The following is a 23,736-nucleotide window of genomic DNA, read 5'->3' as shown; positions in this document are numbered from 1 at the left end:
AACCGAGAGAAGAGAATATAAAGCCCCAATGCAAATCCCACTTAAATGTGTATTTATGTAAATAATATCCAGCAATCCCATCTCTAGCCATAAAAATGTACAGAAAAATTCAAACTGAAAGTAAAGGATGGATGATGCCTCTTTTGTCCTTCTTTATATCGTACTTTACCCATTTTCTCTGATAAACAAAGGTTACTTATGTGAGTTATCACATTTACCAACTCCACGTCTCTGAATGAGTCTGTTTGCCACTATCCTCACTGGTCACATGGAGATGTTCATAACAGCTCCCTCACAGGCTGATTAAGAGGATTAAATAAAATTGTAAGAGGACATTTAGAACCATGTCTGACAAATAGCAAGTCCTCAATGGATATTAGGTACCATATTAATTTTAAAGATTACTGTTGCATATTAAACAGAATATTGCTTTTAAAATACTCCTGCATGTGACATAAAGTTCATGAGACTGTTCTCAGGTCCAGGTTGAGTGAAGCTGATTTCCATAGATCACTCTGTCTCACAGATCCACTAGCAATTGTAATCTAATCCCTTTTTGAAGGCACCCTGATTGTAAACAAAGTATGATTTCTCTGACTGATAATTTGCATGGTAACATCTCAATTAATTAAAAAAAAAAACAAAAATACCCCAGTGCTTGTGCACATGGCATATTAAATAATGTCCAGGATGGCTTCCCTGGTGGCGCAGTGGTTGAGAATCCGCCTGCCAATGCAGGGGACACGGATTCGATCCCTGGTCTGGGAAGATCCCACATGCCGCGGAGCAACTAAGGCTGTGTGCCACAACTACTGAGCCTGTGCTCTAAAGCCCACGAGCCACAGCTACTGAGCCTGCGTGCTGCAACTACTGAAGTCCGTGCACCTAGAGCCTGTGTTCTGCAACAAGAGAAGCCACCACAATGAGAAGTCTGAGCACTGCAAAAAGAGTAGCCCCCGCTTGATGCAACTAGAGAAAGCCCTTGTGCAGCAAGAAGACCCAACACAGACAAAAATAAATAAATAAAATAAATAAATTTTAAAATAATGTCCAGGAGATGTTCTAGTGTCTGATTTTTTTCTGTAGCATTACAGAAAAATAAAGGTTAGTTTTCATACCTGAGTCCTGGCTCACCAGCCAGTTACAGAAAGATAGACATAGGGAAAGAACACAGTAGGGATATTTCTGTAGCAACGTTACATATGTACAATTTCTGTACATATTTCTGTAGCAATGTTACTACAGCATGGAATTTCAGGGGGATGAGGGGAGTGGCTGTGGGAACTGCTCCACCCCCAGGTATACGCATTCGTCTCAGGGTTTTCTTTCCAGATCGTGAGCCTACTTAGCCCACCTGCCCAGCACTCAGGGACAGGAAAACCCCACGAAACCAGAACTGCTCATATCCGTAGCAGGTCATGAAGAACCCTAGAGAACCACCCAACCTGATCCATCGCTTCTTCCGAGACACGAGATCCAGCCTGGCTCTCCTGCCACTGGCCTGAGACTTCCTGCCAACAGAGCCCTCAATTTCTTACCTCCTCCCAGGGAGCCAGTCTGGGGACGGGATGGCACTCCCGGAAGCGATCCTCTTCTCCTCCCTCTGGGCTTGTGAGTTGCCTCCGAATCATTTCAGTCTACAGGAGAGACTGAAGAAGGTCTTTATCGTTGCCTCTTTACATGTCATTTGTTTATGGGAATTTCTCTTCTTTGCTTGCAGTTGGCCTTGGGCAATTAAAGTCGGAGCAACCTGAAATATCAGTTACTGGAGTAAGAGATAAGAGTGTAGTTATATCTTGCAAGGTATCCTCTCAAGACTTTAGCAAAGAATACATCCACTGGTACCGGCATAAACCAAATCAGGGTATGGAACATCTAGGATACGTCGAAACAGCCCCTGCTCCAAAAATCTTAGGAGGGAAGAAAAACAAGATTGAGGCCAGAAAAGACGTCCGCACCTCCACTTCTACCTTGAACATAAGATTCTTAGAGAAAGAAGATGAGGCCACGTACTACTGTGCCTGGTGGGTTTATGTCCACAGTGTTAGAGTTTCTTGGGTAACACACACAAGAACCATCTCCAGCTCTGTGCCTACCCACATCCTCAATACCAGCAACTACTGAGGCTGCACAACTGAGAGCCCCGCCTAAGTCTCTCGTTAAAGAGAGCGAGTCGCATGTGATATTTTTTTTTACTATCCAGAGATTACTTGAAAGTTACATGGCTTATCCTCAAAGAGGAAATCACCCATTGCCAGAAAACACGCTGGTGGTATTACATCTTATATCAACGTCACAACACTGTTGCAACGTAATTCTCACTTTTTCCACTTCAATACTAATAATTTGAGGCTTAGCGAGATAAAATGACTTTTTTTTTTTTTCAAGCCTGCATCTGACATTAATTAATTTATTTATTTTTGCTGTGTTGGGTCTTCGTTTCTGTGCGAGGGCTTTCTCTAGTTGTGGTAAGCGGGGGCCCCTCTTCATCGCAGTACGCGGGCCTCTCACTATCTCGGCCTCTCTTGTTGCGGAGCACAGGCTCCAGACGCGCAGGCTCAGTAGTTGTGGCTCACGGGCCTAGTTGCTCCGCGGCATGTGGGATCCTCCCAGACCAGGGCTCGAACCCGTGTCCCCTGCATTGGCAGGCAGATTCTCAACCACTGCGCCATCAGGGAAGCCCCAAAATGACTTTTTGAACCTCCAAATCCCATGCTACTTCAACTCTCTCAGGCCATCCTGAATAAGTTCAGAGTTTGGTTACTCCCTACATATTTGGGGTGAATGTGGGATGGGGCTCTTGCCCTCCCTTGCAGGAAGGGGGTCACTGTTAACTCCTCGCTCAGGGTTTGTGTGACAGCCCGACCAGGGCACTTCCTTTTGCACAGGCCTCTGACCCCCAGGGGCATTAGGTGATCACACAACAAGGTGGAGACTCCTGTCAGGATCCTTTTCCCCGGGATTCTGCTGTGAACCTGCAGAGCACCACAGAGTCCATTTATTCAGGCTGCTGCTCTCTCTCAGACACCGTTCTAAATCCTTTAGGTCTAATTTTTCTCATGTTTGGGACAATCCGTTGACATCAGTGCTGTCATGATTCACATTTTACAGGTGATGAAACACAGGCATGGAGATGTGATTTCTTTTGTGGTAATAGTTACCAAATGGGGGAGGAAGCCTGCAGCCAGATGGGGAAAAAATAGTAGACTTTCTTCAGAAAGCATGCAAACAAGAAGACAGTGGACAAAAATCTTTAAAATATTGGAAGGGAAAACTGACATCTCAGCAAAAATATCCTTCGAAAGTCAAGGAGAATTGAAGAATTCTCAGACAAAACAGAAATTGAGGGGTTTCATTGCCAGCCCACCTACTCTTAAGAGATGTTAAAAGAAGTTATTCAGGCATAAAAAATATGGTATAGGTCAAAAATTTGAATTTCCATAAAGAAATGATATGCATTATGAGTATAATAAATGAAGGTAAACAGTAATCCTTTAAATGTTTTTTTTTTTTTTTTTTGCGGTACGCGGGCCTCTCACTGTTGTGGCCTCTCCCGTTGCGGAGCACAGGCTCCAGACACGCAGGCTCAGCGGCCATGGCTCACGGGCCCAGCCGCTCCGCGGCATGTGGGATCCTCCCGGACCGGGGCACGAACCCGTGTCCCCTGCATCGGCAGGCGGACTCTCAACCACTGCACCACCAGGGAAGCCCTAAATGTTATTTTTAATTGCACTAAAATAGGAGTTGGCAGACATTTTCTGTGAGGACCAAAGAGTAATGATTTTCAGTTTTGTGGGCTGTGTAGCCTCTGTCCTTCAGCTTTGGCACGGCAGCATGAAGTCACTCTCCTTTTAGACCTTTAGGGACACGGAACTGCTATGACAACAGGGAGGGTATCTGTATTGAGAGGTCACTTTGGGAATTCCCTGGCGTTCCTGTGGTTAGGACTCAGTGCTCTCACTGCCGAGGGCCCGGGTTCAATCCCTGGTTGGGGAACAAAGATTCCACAAGCAGTGAGGCGTGGCCAAAAGAAAAAAAAGAAAGAGAGGTCACCTGCCAGGAGCTGTGGCCTTTAGTAAAGGGACACAACTGTCTGTCAATGCAAATCATTCATAAGTCATCTTTAATAGGAAGAGAAAAAAAATTTTTTACTTGAGCTAACCTGAAGACAGCCTAGGAGACACAGATTCAAGGACCACAGCTTTTCTGTCAGTAATTAGGATTAGAGTCGGCAAGGTGTGAAGGGTGACTCTGAGCTGGCAGCTACGAGCAGGTACTGTTTTTGAAAGGGCTTGTCGTGTCCTTGAGTTTGATACACTTCAGAAAATTCAAGTTCCCCGTAATGCAGGAACGTGCCGGAAAACACATCCACAATGGAACCCGGCTCCATTTGGGATGCCTCAAACAGTTTTGTTTCTGTCAGAACAAAGGACAGACATCGAACATGACAAGGGCACACTTCATCAAGGTCTCAGAGAGACAGATCAGTATGTACATGGCGACTCAGCTTGACCTCGGTGTCTGGAAAGGAAATCTCATCTTCAAAGGAGTACAAGCATTGACCTCATAGGAAGGGAAGGGCATTCATTTGTATCTTCAAAGTGGACATCCTAAATAATCTGGTAATGCATTCTTTTTTTTCCCTTGAATGGTTAGAGCGAATGTGCAACATATGTTTGACAGGCCATAAGACAGGCTGTTCTAGTTAGCACAAAGTTCAAGCCAAATGAGGTATAAACAAGAATGACTTCCCCATACCTCAGTATGTGAACATGTCTTCCATCAATACCTACCTATCTTAGTTTGGGTTCCCCAGAATAGATGACTTGGGATATGAGTATAAGTAGTTTATTTGGGAGGTGCAGGCAGTAAGGAAAGGAAACATGAAAGGCAAGGCAGATGACACTAGGTCACTACAGGGAGCATAACAAGGGTTCAAAACTGTGTGATGGGGCTTCCCTGGTGGCGCAGTGGTTGAGAATCTGCCTGCCGATGCAGGGGACACGGGTTCGAGCCCTGGTCTGGGAGGATCCCACATGCCGCGGAGCAACTGGGCCCGTGAGCCACAACTACTGAGCCTGCGCATCTGGAGCCTGTGCTCCGCAACAAGAAAGGCCGTGATAGTGAGAGGCCCGTGCACCGCGATGAAGAGTGGCCCCAGCTTGCCGCAACTAGAGAAAGCCCTTGCACAGCAACGAAGACCCAACACAGCAAAAATAAATAAATAAAAATTTTTTAAAAAAGAATAAAGATGTTAATCTGAGATCACAAAACGATCTTTATTTAAAAAAAAAAATGAGTGATGAATTGTGTAATGGATTTCCTGTTATGCTCTCCTGTTTTGTGGACTGGCTATGTAAAAAGAATAGAATCTGTGGGACCCTAAGCGATCTGAGTCAACGTGGTGGTGAACCAGGGAATCTTGCTAAGAGTCAGAATACTGCAAGGAAGTACTTACAGAGTAGAAAAATGTTCATGGTATCATATTAAGTAATAAAGACAAAGCACAACCTTAAATATACGATATCATCATATCTATGTGAAACAAATTTTTTAAATGAACAGAAATTAATCTGTAAGCGAACGTACCAACTGTTACCAAGTAATTGTCTCTGAGCGATGGGACAAAAAACGATTGTCTTCTCTTCTGATTGTATTTCTTTATGATCCATACTGAGGATGCACTCATTATATATTAGGAAATAACAATGGCTTTTGTTTTTAAGGTATATTAAGGCACTACGAGGACACAGCATCTCTAAGGATCCCATTTAATGGTCACATTCAAAAATAAGAGAATATGGGGCTTCCCTGGTGGCGCAGTGGTTGAGAGTCCACCTGCCGATGCAGGGGACACGGGTTCGTGCCCCGGTCTGGGAAGATCCCACGTGCCGCGGAGCGGCTGGGCCCGTGAGCCACAACTACTGAGCCTGCGCTCTAGAGTCCACGCTCTAGAGCCCGCGCGCCACAACTACTGAAACCCACGCGCCTAGAGCCCATGCTCCGCAACAAGAGAAGCCATCGCAGTGAGAAGCCCGTGCACCGCAACGAAGAGTAGCCCCTGCTCGCCACAATCAGAGAAAAGCCTGTGCGCAGCAACGAAGACCCAATGCAGCCAAAAACAATAAATTAAAAAATATATATACCAGATCACATTTTAATATCAGCGTACACTTGGACCACCTTCTGGAGGATTTCTGTGTTATATAAGTTTCACTATTCTTACACCTTTATCCTACTATGTCAGTAGCTTTGTAATAAGTGATAAAATCTTCTATGCTAAATGTCTCTTCACCATTGTTTTTAAAAATATTTTTCAATTATCTCATATTTATTCTTCCCATTAGAATTTAAAATCAACTTATCTAGTCCACCCCGACATTTTACAACAAAGAACAAAAAATAAAATGTTATCATAATTCTGGTTGGAATTGAGGTCAATTTATATACATGCTTTTAGGAAAGGTTAGCATCTTTATGATCTTGAGTTTTTTCCTTTACAAATATGGTATATATCTGTTTATTCAGGTTTTACTTTATGCCCTTTAGTAAAATATTATACTCTTCATCTAGTTTTTGTAATTTAATAAAGGATTTTGTAACTCTTTACTTTTTTGTATCTTACTACCTTCATGGATCTTGAAATATAGACAACTCCTAAAATACCTTATAACTCTCCTCATTTTCTTGGAATAAGGTAAAACAGAGGAAAAACTATCAGAAAGGAATTGAGTGGGCATCATTTATGTCTACAATGGGTGCAAAGGGTGTTTGACAGCTCCAAGTAATAATACCTTTGAATTTTCAGTTAAAAATCCCTTTCTAAACGTGATTTTCATTCAGGTCTTCCCCCATTGTGTTGGGGGTTCTGAGCTGCTGTGAATGAACAGTAGCCCACCGTGGCTTCCTCTTACTTTCATTGTCAGGGCAGAGGCAATGATTGCTCACAGGACTGAGGCCGGAACCAAGTGGATCTGGAGTGGACATGGGGATACTCAGGCCCTATCCTGTCCGGGTCCTGGCAGTTGGACAGCTCATCTGTATTCAGAGGAGCACTCAGCTGCTTCTGGCAATTTCTTCTCCCTCTGATCCATATTGAGTGACATAACATTACAGGACAGCATCCCAAGATGACATCTTTCAACTTATCAGAGAACTAGGCTTAGTTTTTAAGGTTTAGTTTAAATAAGGAATCTATTATTTCAAAGAGACAGAATGCTACAAATTTCTTCTTTCATCCCACGAAAAATAATAAGTCATCACAGGACTTATTTTCTCATTTGACACTGCCTTTTTAAAAATCATGTGGCCCAATTGGTAAAAGCAGTTTAGGAGAAAAGAAGAACTTTGTTCACAGTGCTCAGTATATTTGTGTTGGCATATTTGCATTTTCAGTTACTGAAGCATTTCCTCCTTTCAGAAATGCATTCCCTAATCACTAATGGAGAAGCCCTGGTGTTTGTGAGAACAAAAGAGACTTTCTTTGATGCAAACTCAGCAGTTTCAACACAACCGAACACCTGGAAATAAAAAAAAGCCTTAATCCTCTGAATACTTTTCCTGGTAATTTAGAAAAGCAGTTGGTTGACCAGTTGGTGCTGAACTCTTCTTTTCCTGCTTTTATCCTTTTCATTTTCTATCCGTGCTTTTTAAAGTTTATGACTCGGAGGAAAACAGACATTTGGGTCAATTGATTTGAGGAAAATCTACAAACTATCAGATGCCATGAAACCTACGTTCAGGGACGTTCGAAAGAACTGGAAGATCAAATTGACTCTACAAAGTTTTTTAACTGCTGGTCACGTCATGAAGCTAGGAGAAGGCTGAGATTTTTGTAGGCGCTCTAACCATTGTGATAGCTCAGGTTGGATCAAGATATTTGGAGGAGGAACTAAGCTCATAGTAACTCTCCCTGGTAAGTAGCTTTTCTCTATTTTAACTTAATAGTGAAAAATTCATAGTTGCTTTTTAGAAAAAACAAAACAAAACAATTTAGGGTTCCCCCTTATCTGACTGCCACATTCTTGTCCCCAGCATCTGAACAGCAATTTTGCAGCTACTGGTCACTGTATATGGAAACAAAACTCTCTTGTAAATGGCTTTTCCCTGCTTGTTAGTAGTTCAAATTCTACTTTTAGAAGTTCAACTTTTTATCCAAAAAAGAATAGACTCAGGGTAGAAATTAAAGTATTTTGAGGACCATGTCTGTAATCCGTTGCTGTAAGTTATTGGTTCAAAATGCTTTTCTTATAGATGGGCTATTTTTTAATAGATTTTTAAAAAATTTTTATTTTTTCTTTGTGTCTTTATTTTTGGCTGTGTTGGGTCTCTGTAGCTGTGTGTGGGCTTTCTCTAGTTGCAGTGAGCAGGGGCTACTCTGCGTTGCGGTGCACAGGCTACTCATTGCGGTGGCTTCTCTTGTTGCAGAGCACGGGCTCTAGGCACACAGCTTCAGTAGTTGTGACACGTGGGCTCAGTAACTGTGGCACACGGGCTCAGTAGCTCTGAGGTATGTGGGATCTTCCCGGGCCAGGGATCAAATTCGTGTCCCTTACATTGGCAGGCAGATTCTTAACCACTGTGCCACCAGGGAAACGCTATGGATGGGCTTTTAAATGAGAGACAATATTTACCTCTTCTCTATAGTTTGAGATAAACATATTGCTCCTTTCTCCCAATAACCTGAAAAAATGGCATTATTGGTTTTCATCTCATCCTTAACAGCAGTGCAAAAAAATTCTTATAGTGAATGACTATAGAACATTGATAAATCCCACTTCTTGTTACTCTAGCTTCTCAGACATAGGCTGAGATCAGCTGAAATTCATGCAGTTACAACTCTTGTTACATTGCCTGGATGTGGACCAGTTTCATGGGATTTTTGAGCTCAGTGAGCCATCTCAGCTCCAAAGCCCATGAAAAGGGTCTGCATGGTTGTATATTCTCATTTGCTCCTTCTCTCAGCAAACATTTATTGAGGACACTTTCTGTGCTGGATGCTGGAGATAAAAGGGTGAACAAGACACAGATAGGACAGGTCCCAACACTCAAACAGCTTCCAGTCTAGTGGAAAAGTCTTCTAGATTCTGGCTTGATTGGGCCCCATATTCTTTGGCCCGTGGCTGCCAGAGAGGTAGGAGGTCTTGCATTGATGAGCTTGTTTCCTTTCTTAATTGATGTAATACCTATAAAATCCATATACTTTGTTTACTGGAAGATTTTGATGAAATGGCCACAACCATCCCAATAAAGGGAATAATAATATCACCTACTGTTTACTGAGGACCAGACGCCAAGATAAGTAGTTTCAGTGCCTTATCTCCTTCCTCAACAGGAATCCTCTTCTTCCCATTTCATAGATAAGGAAACTGAGGTTTAGAGAAGTTCAGTTACTTGCCTAAAGGCACATGACTAGTTACTGTGGCAAAATTTGGGACCCAATAGCGACTTGTTGATTCCAAAGTGCAGGGTCTGGACCATTATGTGATGTTAAACGTCATGTTTTTATATTCTGAATATTTAATCTTTTGTATTCTGGCCTTTAAAAAGGATTTTGTAATTGACTACCTAATTAGTAATAGCTCATAATTTGTATTAATACTCATGTGTGAAAATAATGCTCCTGCTTCTAATCATGGCACCGAAAGGACCTTGCTCCTCCCAGAAAAGATCATGTAAGTCATACTGAATATCCAATTATTAAATACTCAAAATATAATTCTTAGAGTATCTTTATAGAATGGCAATTCATTTTGACACCATTTCACTCAATTTTCCTTCTGTATTGGCATCAAATTTGCTAAAAATATTGAATCTGGTAAAAGAATTATAGCATTTATACTAAATTGCATAACTTAGAACTGCTTCTCCAGACATGATGGGAGCGAAAAATACCAAATACACACTATTCTATTTAAAATAGATAACCAACAAGGACCTATATTCTGCTCAATATTCTGTAACAACATAAATGGGAAAAGAATTTGAGAAAGAATAGATACATGTATATGTGTAACTGAATCACTTTGCTGTACACCTGAAACTCACATAACATTTTTAATCAATTATACTCCAATATTAAATAAAAATTTTTAAAAATAGTGCAGGAAAGGTGGTACCAAATGCTTGAGAAATACCAAACTGAATAGGATTCTCTGATGAGCAGCGGAGGATTTTATTTCAATGCCCTTGAAACCATAAGGTTATTTTCAGGTAGACAGGAGCAGTCTTTCAGCAATGAATAGCTTAAGAGGCCATCATTAAAAATTCACACTCTGCCGCAACTCATCTGGTCTACTGAATGAGGATTGGATTCTGGAAAGAAGTTACTTTAGAATTAACCCAGATACCTACCTCTCAATACATATATATCACAAAATAGCTATAAAAGGTAATGAATAGACATTTATTAAATAATCAAATACATTATTCCTAGTTCAACTTTGGAAATTAAAGAAATATTAACTGTATACCCTAAGCATGAACTGATTTTATACATGAAAACCCTTTAAGGGAGGATATTTAGAAGATTTAGGCAAAATGGTGAGAAAAGATGGAATCATACTCTCCAGTGTACGTGAGGTGAGATGGGAGCAGATGTAACCCAAGATGCCCAATAAGAGCAGGTTCAATTTTTCAATTCTTGACCACGTTCGTACCTAATGCGCTTTTGCTTGAGTTCCACCTTTGTTTATTGTTAGCAGGGCCATTTTTAAAATATATTTACACAAATATTGAAAAACTATGGGCACAATTTTAAAGCAGGCCGAGAGGGAGCTTTCTACAAAGGCTTTTTAGATAGTGGGCTAACACATGGCAAGAGCGTCAAAGTGTTTGGTTCTGGAACACAGCTCATTGTTACAGGTAAATATTCTTTCAATTCTGTAGTAAGGTAGGGGAGGGAGGCAAGCAATACAGGCACTGCACACTGCAGTGCTGGTGTTGGCCCAGAATTCTTGGATTTGATCCCTGTTTGGTCACGAATCAGGGTGGGGTCTCTGGAGAGGTCGGTGACTCCATCCAGGTCCTTGGCGTCTGCCTGGTTCCTTCTCTGCCTGACCTAGTACAGAGGACATTGACAAGAATTAGCCAGTTAGACCAAGTGTGAGTCCCTCAGTGGTGGATACATTAGGTTCATTGGGTCTTGGAAAATTTCAAAGACTCTTAGGTGGTTTTTTCATTTGATTCCAGAAATAACCGATGGAAAAATTGGACAAATATTGTTCAACTTGTCATTTAGTTAGAGAATGATTAGTATCAAGTAGCAAGATATTTAACTTTGCGACCACATTCAAGCATGTCTTAAGGTGGATTTTTTTTTTCTAAATTCAATCCAGTAAATTTATTCCCTCTTCATTTGCCTTAAAGGTGAAATTTTGCCTGGATGAGGGGGGACCATCTCTCAAGTATGTTCCTACCCTATGAGATCCACGGAAATGAAAGTTTTAAAAAATTTTCACAAAGTTGATAAAGCATTGAAAAAAATGAAAGAATTATATATTTTGATCTCTTTAGTGGTTGTGATCATATGATCAAATGAATTTGTAAATTGAAAAGCAACATTCCGGTCTCCCTTTTTCAACTGAGTCTATTCAATGAAAAGTATAGCAATCAAATTAAATAAAGGTGACCCAGATACAACTCATAAGTGTCCTGAAAAATGATTTTTAGTAGTGTGTAGTGCAGGGAAAAATATGGACTTTGATTCTGTCACTTTCTGTATGATGATCCTTTAGCAAATAAAATTTGATTCACTGGTTAGTGCTTTAAAAAATTATGCAAATAATGCATGCCCATTGCGGGAAAAAATTGAAAAATACCAAAATAAAGAAAAATTAAAAATTTTTATAGACACATCACTGTTAACAGTTTGATATATTTCTACTCACTTATTCCATCTGTGCAACAACCATCTCGAGTAGATGTTGTGAGGATTAAACAAAATGAAAAATGAAAATTACCTACCACAAATGTTGGGACGTGGTCTATGATAAAAAGATCAATTCCTCTCCAGAATTTAAATTGTTACTCATTTACTCATTGGAATTCTTTATGAAATCAGGAGTGCAGCTAAATGTATTAATTACCATCTAGTCTTAGGTCATTTTAGAACAAATGGTCGGTACATAAAAATTCTCTCAGTTTCTATGACCAATTGTTACTAAAAAGTGGTAAAAGTGGTAAAATGTAATAAGCATTACCTCAAATATTATTAACCTGAATATAAGGTGCTCTCTCATCTTGCAGTAGAAATATCTGGAAGTAAAAAAAGTGGGGTTTTTTAAATATTTTTTTTTTGCAACTTGAACATATAAGCTTATAGAGATATAGACAAAAGTCAAATATTCAATTGTAGTATTTAATTTCTTATCTGGATTACACCTGAAAGTTAAAAATTATGTCAATACAAAACCAGTTGAGAAATATTGCTTTTTGCCCACACATTTCATTAAAAATTTTGTTCAGACCCTAAACAGGCACCTAAAACATCTACCTTAGAGCAACTTACTAAGTCATCTCAGGGTCTGTTTGTTTTTTGATCCCCATATGATGATGCCAGTGGGTATTTCATTCAAAGAAATAATTACCCACTTATAAAATAAAAGGAAAGCATTTGTAAAATTTATTCTGTTATTCTATACATGTGCAAGGTAAGCACAAACTGTAGAGACTTCAATCCCAAATAATTTTTACCAGGTAATATTAATACTCCCAAACCAGCTTTAACTGAGTTCCTTTCAAGTTGATATCTTGTCCAGGTAGTACTTTTTGATCAGAGCAGAGTATTAGAAGAGGGTCTTTTAATATGAATGGTTGCACAGGCACTGACACATAGGCAGCCCCTTGTTTTGTGAGGGATAATTTTGAGAAAGAAAGCCTCACCTTATGTTCTGGCACCCTCGGTCTGTTTGAATCCTGCATGTTTTGCTTCTATATCACAGAACTAGGATTAGTAAACATATTTTACCATACCTCATATCATCCTGGAGTTAGATCTTACTAATTATGAACCCCTAGGGCAGAAAAACAAGCAACCTATAATGCAGAAACTATTTGTCACTTACTTAAACTGCTTGTTTGCAAAATCTACTTGAGAAGACCTAACAGAGCAAACATATATAGAGGCAGAGCAGGAAATAAGAATAGAAGATCAAAGGCACTAAGGGAAGCAGAATGAAAAAGGCCTCTGATAATCTAGCAAGAAGCACAGGGTAAGATTTTATGCTCAAAAGTAGGAGAGTTATGTGTCAGTTATATCTCAGTAAAAAGAAGTGAATAAAAAAAGAAAAAGGAAGGTAGGGGAACATGTAGTAGAATACATACCCTTTGTTAACTGATAAAATGAAGCACACCAAATTTTCAAATATGATATGTTTTCCCACCATAAAATTAGAAAAAGACTTCAATGCAGGGGTCTTGAAGGAGGAAAGTGATGTAAAGCATGGACATTGACTTCAATATCCGTTCCATAAAATGGAAGAAATGGTCTTTAAGCCAACCCAGTTTATACTCCCAGTGCATCGATGATACGGCACCATAACATTTAATGTCATTTGGATGGTGACCCTCAGCAGATAATGTCAGGCAAGTTTTCGTGATCCAAGGTGACAATAATAGGATTTGAGGACCAGGCATCCTGCCATTTCTCTAGTCATCCTGCCTTGAAGGTCCACTGCCAGGAGTTGCAAGCTGAACTCTGAGCATGAGCTGGAGAGAAGTCAGATTGAGGCTGAAATTTCTGCTAAAACTTCGAATGCCAATAGATTATGCTGTTGATTGGGGAAAAGCCATTTGTTTTGGACAACACGAGTTAAGTAGTCCCATATACTGATTACATATATTTAACCAATGTTCCCTTTGATTTTCTTAACCATAGATATGCAGGGGATAAGACAAGATATATTGCCTATTAATTGGGTGTGTAAAAGACACATTTCCTATGATGAAGGCTTTGAAACTTCCAGATATATCAGAGCACAGCAAACCAGGGAATCAGTCTTCCTGCTTGATTGCCACAGATCCAATTGCAACCCCCAGATACTGAATTTCTAGCGGTGAGGGCATGATTTGGTCCCATGAGATTAAAATGTCATATTGGACCACACAATCATCACAAATTGCTAATAAAATGATAATGATAATAATAATAATTATAATCTCATTTCTGTAGCATTTTTAATCAAATTGCTTTTCAGATCTTGTTTTATTTTGGTCTCACTTCAGCACTGGTAGGGATGATGAACTGATTTACATTAACATCATTGTTTTCAAATAAATAAAGGCTTTAGTTTACCTGATTAGCTCAGACACAGAACTTGTTAAGAGCAAAAAGAACCAGGAACAGAGCCCTGGTCTCTTGAATAGCAGGCTGTTATAGTTCCACTAGGATTTGAAGAAATCAGAGAAGCTAAATTAGTCTAAAGTTTTTGATATGGGTTGAATCACTGTGGAATTATTACATAAAAATTTTCGGCGATGGGACAAAACTTGTGGTCACAGGTAGGTATCAGAGGAATGCAATTTTTTTCAAGTTTTTGGAGGGAGGGAAGAAGAAGTTAGAGTAATAGTTAAGAATCTTTAGAAAAAACAAGGCTGTGATGGTATTTAAATGTAGAAACCTTAGAAGTGGTTTTAAACAAATCTGTATAGTAAAGGACAGCACAGATAACACTGTGCACATACTGTGATAGGAATTAGTTTTGTGTCCATGTGGACTTACACAAAGTGCTCATACGTATGTAATTATTATGAAAATGTTTGACCCAAGGCTGAAGTTTGCTATTACAGGTAAGTTTTGTGAGTTGACGTATTACTTTTCTGATGGTGAAAGGGTGTTGTCAAGGAGCCTGGGCTTTGGCATCAGGCTGAGCTGGAGCTCCAGGTCCATCACTTACTGCTTATGTGAACTTGGAGATGATTCTCTGGCCTCAGTTTCCTAATCCATAAATGGGATAACAGTATGTATCGAGCAGGGGTTGTGCTGGAATTGAATGAGACAGTGTGAATAAAGTACTTTGCACATTGGCTAACTCATCATAGGTGCTGGATAGGTGTATCTACAACTTATTCCAGGAGAACTGTGTCCAGTATAGAGTTATTTGCAGCCTATAATATTAACAGAACAGATATTCTCCAGTGAATACAGTTGTACTTCTAACTGCTCAAATGAAAAGTTATTTTACTGTCCACTCACACAAAAAGATTGAATTTAGACATACTTTTTTCTCTTTAGCAGAATTTTTCCTCACTTAGCAAGAAAAATGAGATTAAAATGTGTCTGTTTTTCATTTCTGTTGTTCTGTGTTTGTAAACATAGATTATGAACACTTTAGGCACATAGAACAAGAAAATAAATCTTAATCCTTTATCTCAATTGCTATTATCTCAACACCAATATTTATTGCCTCTAAAATTTATAGGCAATAAGTTTGAGTTTCATACTCATGTTTATGAGGAAAAAAATTAAATTCATACAGAAAATGATCGATATGTAAAATCAATTAAATGTAGTTAGAAATGTCATAAATTTGAAATTCTTATTTAAATATAAATTAGCTGTAATTAGTTATTTGATTAAAAATGTGACAAGACAAAATAGAACGTGTAAATCAAGATCAACAAAGTACATATACAGTTGGAGAAATTTTTAGTGTCATTATTATAATCAATCAAATATTATTTGCGCTAAAATTGAGATGTATAAAATTAAAATAAGCACACTGTGAACTAACTATATTTACAGTATGAGTAAAAAATCAACATTGTTTGCTTACTGATTTATGATAAAAATCAGGAACTTGGCTACAAAGCAGAAATTCTCAAGAATATTTTTCCTTTTCTGCTCAATGGAGAAATCCAGTTCTTTTCTTAAGAAATTGCCCATTGAATTATTAAACTAAATCCAAACTAGTCAAAAGACAATATCAGTAAAGCATTAGTGTTTCAGTTGAAGATCAAATTGGAAAGAGTTCTAACATTTATAATTTCAGTTGTTATATTAACAATAAATGTATAATCAAGAACATTCCAGCATTCGAGTGACATCCTTTGCAAACTGTGATGGTTTTGTACATATCTTGACGTTATGTCTGCAAGAAAACTCGGGAACCATAACTTTTAACATTACACTAATTATATATACTCTTTATTCAGCAGAAGTAAACACAGAAATATTTGAGCTTGAAAACAGTTCAGCAGCCCAACAGGGTAGACTCAAATTTGGGGGGAGACAATAAAAGTCAAAATATGGTGCCTTCTTAGTCATGCTTCAACTTCAAATGAAATTCCAAAATAAAATGCGTTCTAGATGAACATTTTCTAAAGTGGAACAAAATTCTGTAAGTGCATTACTTGGTAAGGTAAATATAAAAGCATTTCCAAAAATAATATATTTTAACAGAAATATTGGAAGTATTGCTGTTTTACTTCTAAACTCAAGGCAGTGTTTTGGAGGTGCAACTTTAATATTGCCCTCCTCAAAAATCTGGAGTGGTTCAGATGTGACATTGAGAAGTTGTACAAAATTAGGAGAACTTCTTCACTTCAGAACTGAGCTTCAAAATAAGGAGAACTTCTTCACTTCAGAACTGAGCATGGGACCCACATTTGAAGCTCAAAATTCAACTTGATAGATTGTCAGATACAGATGGAGGTAGAGTCCCATTAATACAAGTAACTGTATATTGTTTTTAAAATGATAACCCCCTCCTGACATTTATTTATTTAGGAATTAAGATAAATATGGTGCATTCCAGAATCAGTTAAATGAAGAATGAGGTTCCACAGAGATGCAGAACATAAGAATGTATTAACCAGCCAAAGAGAGCGTGTTAACAAAACACAGGATAGGAAAGGGAAATAGCTTAGAAGTGACTAAAGATTCTTACCTGTCGAGAGACCATCAAAGTTACATGGTCTTCTCCCCCAACCCTACCACCCACTCTCATCCCCCTTAAAACAGGCTCCACTATGATAGAACAAAAGAGATTTAAGAAGATGAATTTGTTCTTGAATGTTCCAAGCATTGATATGGGGCAGTTTTAAGTCATATTCCAACTTAGCAAGTGGAGAAGGAACCAAAGCCAAGGTGCGAGCCAGCCTCTGTTTCTGAACAGCTGTGACTTTGGGCAGGTTATATAACCTCTTGAACATCTCTTCCCATTGAAAATAAGAGCAATAATGAGTACCTAGACATCTACTGTGGATGAAAGGCCATGATGAGAACTAATTCAATGGAAGCTTTTCTGCCTTTTACTATAAGCTAGGTTGTTCCAAACCACACAATATTTATGTTTCTCTAATAATTTTCAATTCTATTCCATTATCCCCTACAGATAGAAGCCTTGATGGAGACATGTCTCCCAAGCCCACTATATTTCTTCCTTCGATTGATGAAATAAACCTCCATGAGGCTGGAACACATCTTTGCCTTCTCGAGAAGTTTTTCCCTGATGTCATTAAGGTCTATTGGAAAGAAAAGAATGGCAACAGAGTTCTGGAATCCCAGCAGGGAAATATCATCAAGACTAATGATACATACATGAAATTCAGCTGGCTGACCGTGACTAAAAAGTCAATGGATAATGAACTCCTATGTATCGTCAAACACGAGAATAATAAAAGAGGAATTGATCAAGAGATTCTTTTCCCTTCAATTGAGAATAATAAAAGAGGAATTGATCAAGAGATTCTTTTCCCTTCAATTAACAAAGGTATGTGATTATAAAGAAACATAACCTCCCATAATTCTTTTTTCAAAGAAAATACCCCACATTGACGATCAAGCATTAATGAAAAACAAATATAAACTGTTAAATGTTGTTACATTTAATGGTAGCATAAATGTCCTGCTATTTCCCCACAAAATTAAAATTGTATTGGCTTTGAAGCATAAAAAAGAAAAAAATTTACTGAAGCCTTTTCAGCTCAGTTTTATCATCTGAAATATAAAGGTCACAATGATGTATTTTAGGGTTGCTGTATAGATTAAATGAAACAACGCATGTCAAAGTACCTATCAATTTAGCACACAATAAATGCACAAAGAGAGATTCCATTTTTGATGACCTTACTTGATCAGGAAATAAGAACAATCACACATCTTTCAAGAAGGTTCCACTCAGCAAGCAGAGTTCCTCTCACTTCACTCTTACTTTACTCAAAGTAAAACCCAGAAATAATGAGTTATTAAATGACAAAATGGTGTTCGTATGAGGAAGCCAGATCATGGCTCAACAAAATGTAGAATAATTACTGCTTCATGTTTATTATGGTCTTAGGTTTTTGAGGTTTGTGTTTTACCTACCACTTAAGCTAAAATTTTGTAATTGAAGATTGGGTGAGCCTTAAGTGTACAGACTTACTCCCATTTTACATAATGAATGTATTTCTTGCCATTGGTAAACGCCTCTCAAGAAACTTCTCTTGCAGCCCTAGCACGTGCCGGGCCTGGAGGGATGTGTGGATGAACACTCTCGGGTGAATTACTGTCCCAGGAGGATGCAGTACAGTAAAGAGAATATACACTTTTCCTAATCACTCAGGGTCTCTCATGATTCAGGCATGATGTCCCAAAGGAGACCTTTTGATGCAGATGTTGTGCATATCCACAAAGTGTGGGCAGAGGGCTGGCTGTACCTTGGCCCTGGCAGTGGTCCTGTAACTCACTGGACTCGGCACTTAATGACCTGAGTGTTCACCTAACAGACCAAAGGACCCAGAGTGCCCATCAGAAGAAACCATTTTGTTATCACTTCTTTTCTCTGTGGTTAGGAAAACTTTTTAAGCAGTGGCAACCAAGCATAAAACAAAACTGTGCAGAGATTTTGGTGTGTAGCAGTCTGAATTTCTGAAGCAAGTTTTTATCTTCTCAGATCGTGAGTTCATCCAATGATCAAATTACATCCGAGCACTTGCCTTGGCTTTGTCCTGGGGCTGCGATGAAGAGCAAATGAAATAACGTCAGTGAAAATGCTTGCTTTCTAAACCATAACACTGATGTATTTATTCATGCATTCATCATATTTATTGATATGCTTTTCTCAAACTAACTAGAGTAAGATTACAAAAACAACCCTAATTTTCTATTTCTACAGCTAAGAAACAGAGGGGAAGCAAATACGCAAAGTGTAAGTTTAACATAACCTTGGGCTTAAAGGTCTTATTAGGTTTTGATTTTGCTAGTGATCAGGGAAAAACAAAATGATAAGTTCCATGGTGATGACGATCATAAAGGAGAGAAGTTCCAGTTCATAATGTGTTTTACTTGGCACTCCATTTCTGAAATAAATGTCTTCCATGGGCTTCTCAGTGCAACATAGCAAATGAGGGCATTTCTGTCAATGTCATTCTACACTAAACTCCTAATGCTGTTTCATAGAAGTTTTTGTTGGTGGTTCTTTTTGCTGTCTTAATGAAAGATAAAAATATAACATGGAAGCACAAATCAGTGAAGTGATCTTGAAGGCTCATAAAAGTAATCTGGTCCAAGTTCTTGATTGAGAAAGAGAACTTAGGATATTCACACAAATTTTATGATGAAAACTTTTTATGCTATTGTTTTTACCTCAATCAATGCATGGTGATAAGTGATTTTTATTTATCTTATAATAAATAAATTCGCTGAAAGGAAAAGAAAGAGGTTTTTAAGACATATTAATGTCAGTTCTTAAGTATATTTTAACATCTAACAAGAGTGTACTAACATTTTCCTTCTTGGAATTTACCCCAAAGTCTACACAGGTTTACCCTCTACCTGAAAGTAGATTGTTCCTATGAAACCTTTCCTAAGATGAAAGGCATAAAGCGAAGAAGCAATCATCTTAAGACAGATCTTGCTAACAGATGCGCAAAGTAAATGGAGATAAGGCACAGATGCTCACAGATAACAGTTCAGAGCTATGGCAGCTTGATGCTGAAATGCTGAGTGTAGTCCCTTGGCGATGCTGTTCTTGTTGCTGGAGCGCCCGCTGCCTCTATCATGGCTGGCTGCAAAACAAACACTAAATGCTATTTTTGCTTTTAACCTTTTCTCGTAAAAGTGAAAATCCTCTTCAGATTTCTTTCTGTTAGCAAAAACAGGTACTAATGTAGGTCTTTCGTAAAAGCGAAGTGGCGTAAACTTTTGAAAAATAGGGGATACTTGTACCTTGAAGCCATTTTTTAGAGCAAACCAACTAAAGATCTCCCTGAACCATATCATAAACTAGAACCATATCATATGTACAAAAACACACCTAGGAGAAAAAGGATAAACCAAACAACCTCTGTGTCTCTGATTTCCTCCATCCAACAGTCTATTATTTTTTTAAAGAAATTTTGTTTTTGTATGAATGTAGGAGGAAAAGGATAAACCAAACAACCTCAGTGTCTCTGATTTCCTCCATCCAACAGTCTATTATTTTTTTTAAGAAATTTTGTTTTTGTATGAATGTTTGCCTTTTTTTTTTCATTGTAGATAAATACACCTTTCACCTCAGGTTTTCATATTAACTAGAAATATGATTTGGTCTCTCTCTCTATCCTGGAAAGAATTGAACTGAAATGCTGAGCTCCTGTAATAAATATTTCATTTGTTAAGAATAATTAAGATCTCTGGAAAAGAAGATGTTTTCAGTGTCCACCATGGTGGAATTATGTTGTCTCTCTATAGATTAATTTCTCTTTATTTCTATGGATTATTTTTTACAAAGTACTTCCCACCTACTCTATCTCATTTAATCCCCCATGACCATCCTTTGAATGCACTCTGTCATCACTGATATGACTTATCCTCTAATCTTTATTCCTCTTTTGTACCGTGCAATACCCCCAAATACAACTCACTCCAGTGTCACTGGGGAGTTAAAGGAGATAGTGCATATGAAGTATTTAAGCAAGTACCTGGCACAGTAATAATCACTCGCTAGCTATTAGCCTCATTTATATTGTTATCCTGATGTCCACAAACTCCACAACTGCAGAAAATCACATACATGAGTTGGGGATACTGGGGGTATGTGTGATCTGGAAAGGTTTCACTTCTTTTTTTTTTTTGATGGGAAATTTACCTAAGCCAGACTCCTTCAAACATGAGATTCTGTTGTAGATTCTGGGATTGGATGCATCCGTTTGGGGAGCATCCCTTCATGTCAGCAGTGGGCGCTGAAGATGTAGAGCAGCCGCTTTTTCTGACGATTTGTCGTTTGACAGTATTTCCTGAACGCTTTGGGGTGTAGGAGATGCGAACACAGAAGGAAACCAAGATGGTCTTGGATATTACCCTCCAGTTGTAATAAAGAAAAACAAAAATGTACCCTTCATGAACTTGAACGTCCTCAGATACAGAAAACAGTATATGCACTAGATCTACTGAATTACATTGAACCAGACCATCTATTCCCAGATTGTAGGCATCTTATTTTTAATGATTCTCTCCTCTCTTGGCAGATTCTATCAGTCTGTCTATCCAGAGACACACACAGAGATGCACACTGTCAAATAATGGATATAAACAATTCACTAATACTTGCTCTTATTTCTTGTAGAGGTCACTACACCTGCCTGCGTGAAAAAAGGAAGTGGTAAGTTTTTGTCTAGGTTTGCCTTTATGTCAGGCTGCAGCACATTTTTTTCCTCTGGATAAACTGAACTTTTGAACTTCCTTGGTTTAAGGGAGAAAAACCAGAATGTCTGGATGCTGCAGAAATAGACTGAGTGATAGTTTAAGTAAATCTATCATCATTTCCTAGGAGTCACCTTAACACAGTAAATGCTGGTTTTGGTGTGACGTGACTCTAAATTAGGGGGTGCAGTGATAGGTTCCGAATTATTTCAACAGTGGATTTCCTCCACTTGTGTGGCTTGTGTTTCTAATGACTAGGGAAACGTGGTATCAAGTTGTTTGTAGATTTTTTTTTTTAAGTTGTAGCCCTTGCTAGTACCTAATACATGAACTGACACTAACTGAGAGCTCCGTATACACAAGGTGTTGTGCTGTGTCTTGCCTACATATCCTGTTTACTGCTTCTAATACTCCTAGGAGGTGATACAATATTTTTCCCTCACTTTACAGATGAGGGCAGTGAGCTACAATTAATTAAGTCCCTTGTACAAAGCCACACAGCTCTATCTGCGGATTCAACCCAACCCATTTGAATCAATGGTTCATGCGCTTACTCAGTTCTCTATCCCTCCTCTAAGATATAAATATAGAGCAAGAATCCCAAGGTCAAAGCCCTGAGACAGAGTGGGCAGGGGTGTAAGAGCGTGGGCTTCTGCTATCACAGACTGGACTTTAAGCCCAGTTCTTTCATTACTAGTTGCATGAATATGGGTAAATTCCTTACATTTTCTGAGCAATACAGTCATCATCCGCCCGTAGGGAACAGTTATTGCAGACATAAGGTCACATATGTGGAATAGGGTATCCATTTAGCTAGCACAGAATCAGTACTAGCTGGTGGTCCTTTCTCCCCACAGGAAGGTTCTAAGTGAATTTAGAAGCACTGGCTCTGGCCCTGCTGATCCTTCTTTCGTTCCCCCTATCAGGGGGCCTGGAACTCACCTAACACCTGAGCTGACTGAGGGCAGTGAGTTCTGAGCACATCACCTCCTGAGATCCCTTTCCACACCAAGTGCTGGTGATTCTGGAATTCTGACTCTATGAAGATGAAGCGTGGGAAAAGGGAAATTTCCCCAGAAACGGACTCAGCCTTGTGGTCCATTCAGTAGCCAAGTCAGGCCCGTCATCACTGTTGTTAATTATTTCTTCACATCATATATGTCTTTGAAAACTTGATAGGAGAGGAAGTGTCATTACCTAATAACATCCTAGCCACCATGAGAGATGTTAAAGAAAATACAGGTGACTGAGGCATGAGATCCTAAAGTTTCAGAGAATTTGGATTAAAATGTTTATTCCACTTTGTGCAATGTTCTCTTTACTAAGCCCCCAACCACTCCACTGTGAACACCAGCAGATTTTCCTGATTTGTACCCCTCATACGAATCTCATTGATACTTCTGACTGTGATGCGTTCCCCCATCACTGTGTTTTAGCCTCTCAAAAGAACAGGTGAAACTAACCAAGATGTCTTCTCCTAGATTCCCTGCAGCTGCAGCTCACGAACACCTGTGCCTGCTACACCTACCTCCTTCTCCTCCTCAAGAGCTTGGTCTACTTTGTCATCATCTCCTTCTGTGTGTGTAGAAGAACAGCCGTCTGCGGCCATGGGAAGAGCTCGTGACAGAGGACACCACAAAGGGGTCACCTTTCCTTCATCATCTCTTGTCTCTAAAAGTGTCTGCTGAGGATCTAGCTGGGCTTCCTTTCTGGGTTTGGGTTATTTCAGTTCACATGTGTATTCTTCTATGTGCCATTATTGTGTAAGGGCTTTTCAAACCACTGGGCAAGCAGACAGTTTGACTCCGTAACAGGGAATTCTACCATTACTCAGGGCAGGGCCCAAGGCTGGCCCAGGGGAGCCTCTCCCACCACTGTCCCCACAACCTCCTCAGGTCCTCCTGCCCCCGAGTCCTCGTGCCTCCTGAGGGCACACAGCGGGCAGCTCCCCTCTCTCCCTCAGTGCCTCCACCCAGACCACGGCCCACACCCTCCCTGCCACCCACCCTGGGGCCACCAGCTTTGCCACTTGAATCCTGTCCTTTGATTTTCATAAGAGACATGAAAAATAAAAAAAACAAATCAAAAGTCCACTTTTGTCTGTGTATTTTAATCTCATGAAATCTAACCAAGGT

General features: G+C 39.2%; 1 protein-coding gene and 1 long non-coding RNA gene across 8 annotated transcripts; one reads left to right on the top strand and one right to left on the bottom strand.

Annotated features, from left to right (window-relative positions):
* Positions 1 to 1,323: 1,323 nt before the first annotated feature.
* TARP (TCR gamma alternate reading frame protein) lies at positions 1,324 to 23,692 on the top strand. 7 transcript variants are annotated; one of them, XM_027123951.1, is made up of 7 exons: positions 1,326 to 1,611; positions 1,721 to 2,034; positions 5,015 to 5,019; positions 7,860 to 7,915; positions 17,334 to 17,711; positions 21,525 to 21,560; positions 23,083 to 23,692. In XM_027123951.1, the coding sequence occupies exons 1-7, from the start codon at positions 1,569 to 1,571 to the stop codon at positions 23,223 to 23,225; spliced, it is 975 nt and encodes a 324-aa protein (XP_026979752.1). In that variant the 5' UTR covers positions 1,326 to 1,568; the 3' UTR covers positions 23,226 to 23,692. The 7 variants fall into 7 exon arrangements, with proteins under 7 accessions (XP_026979758.1, XP_026979751.1, XP_026979752.1 ...); XM_027123957.1 differs by lacking the exons at positions 5,015 to 5,019; positions 7,860 to 7,915 and adding an exon at positions 10,802 to 10,863 and having other exon boundaries at positions 1,324 to 1,611; positions 1,721 to 2,024; XM_027123950.1 differs by lacking the exon at positions 5,015 to 5,019 and having other exon boundaries at positions 1,325 to 1,611; positions 1,721 to 2,024; positions 7,839 to 7,915.
* LOC113629490 (uncharacterized) lies at positions 18,368 to 21,380 on the bottom strand. Its single transcript, XR_003436561.1, has 3 exons — positions 21,048 to 21,380; positions 19,881 to 19,986; positions 18,368 to 18,933 (listed from the first exon to the last, which is right to left on the bottom strand). It is a non-coding gene; the product is annotated as an uncharacterized LOC113629490 (long non-coding RNA).
* Positions 23,693 to 23,736: the final 44 nt, after the last annotated feature.

The sequence above is a fragment of the Aethalodelphis obliquidens genome, unplaced genomic scaffold (assembly GCF_003676395.1).
Source record: "Aethalodelphis obliquidens isolate GAN/ISIS:26980383/991018 unplaced genomic scaffold, ASM367639v1 scaffold27, whole genome shotgun sequence".
NCBI classification, from domain to species: Eukaryota; Metazoa; Chordata; class Mammalia; order Artiodactyla; family Delphinidae; genus Aethalodelphis; species Aethalodelphis obliquidens.
Note: the sequence above shows the minus strand (reverse complement) of the source record. Positions and strands in the feature narration are given on the sequence as shown.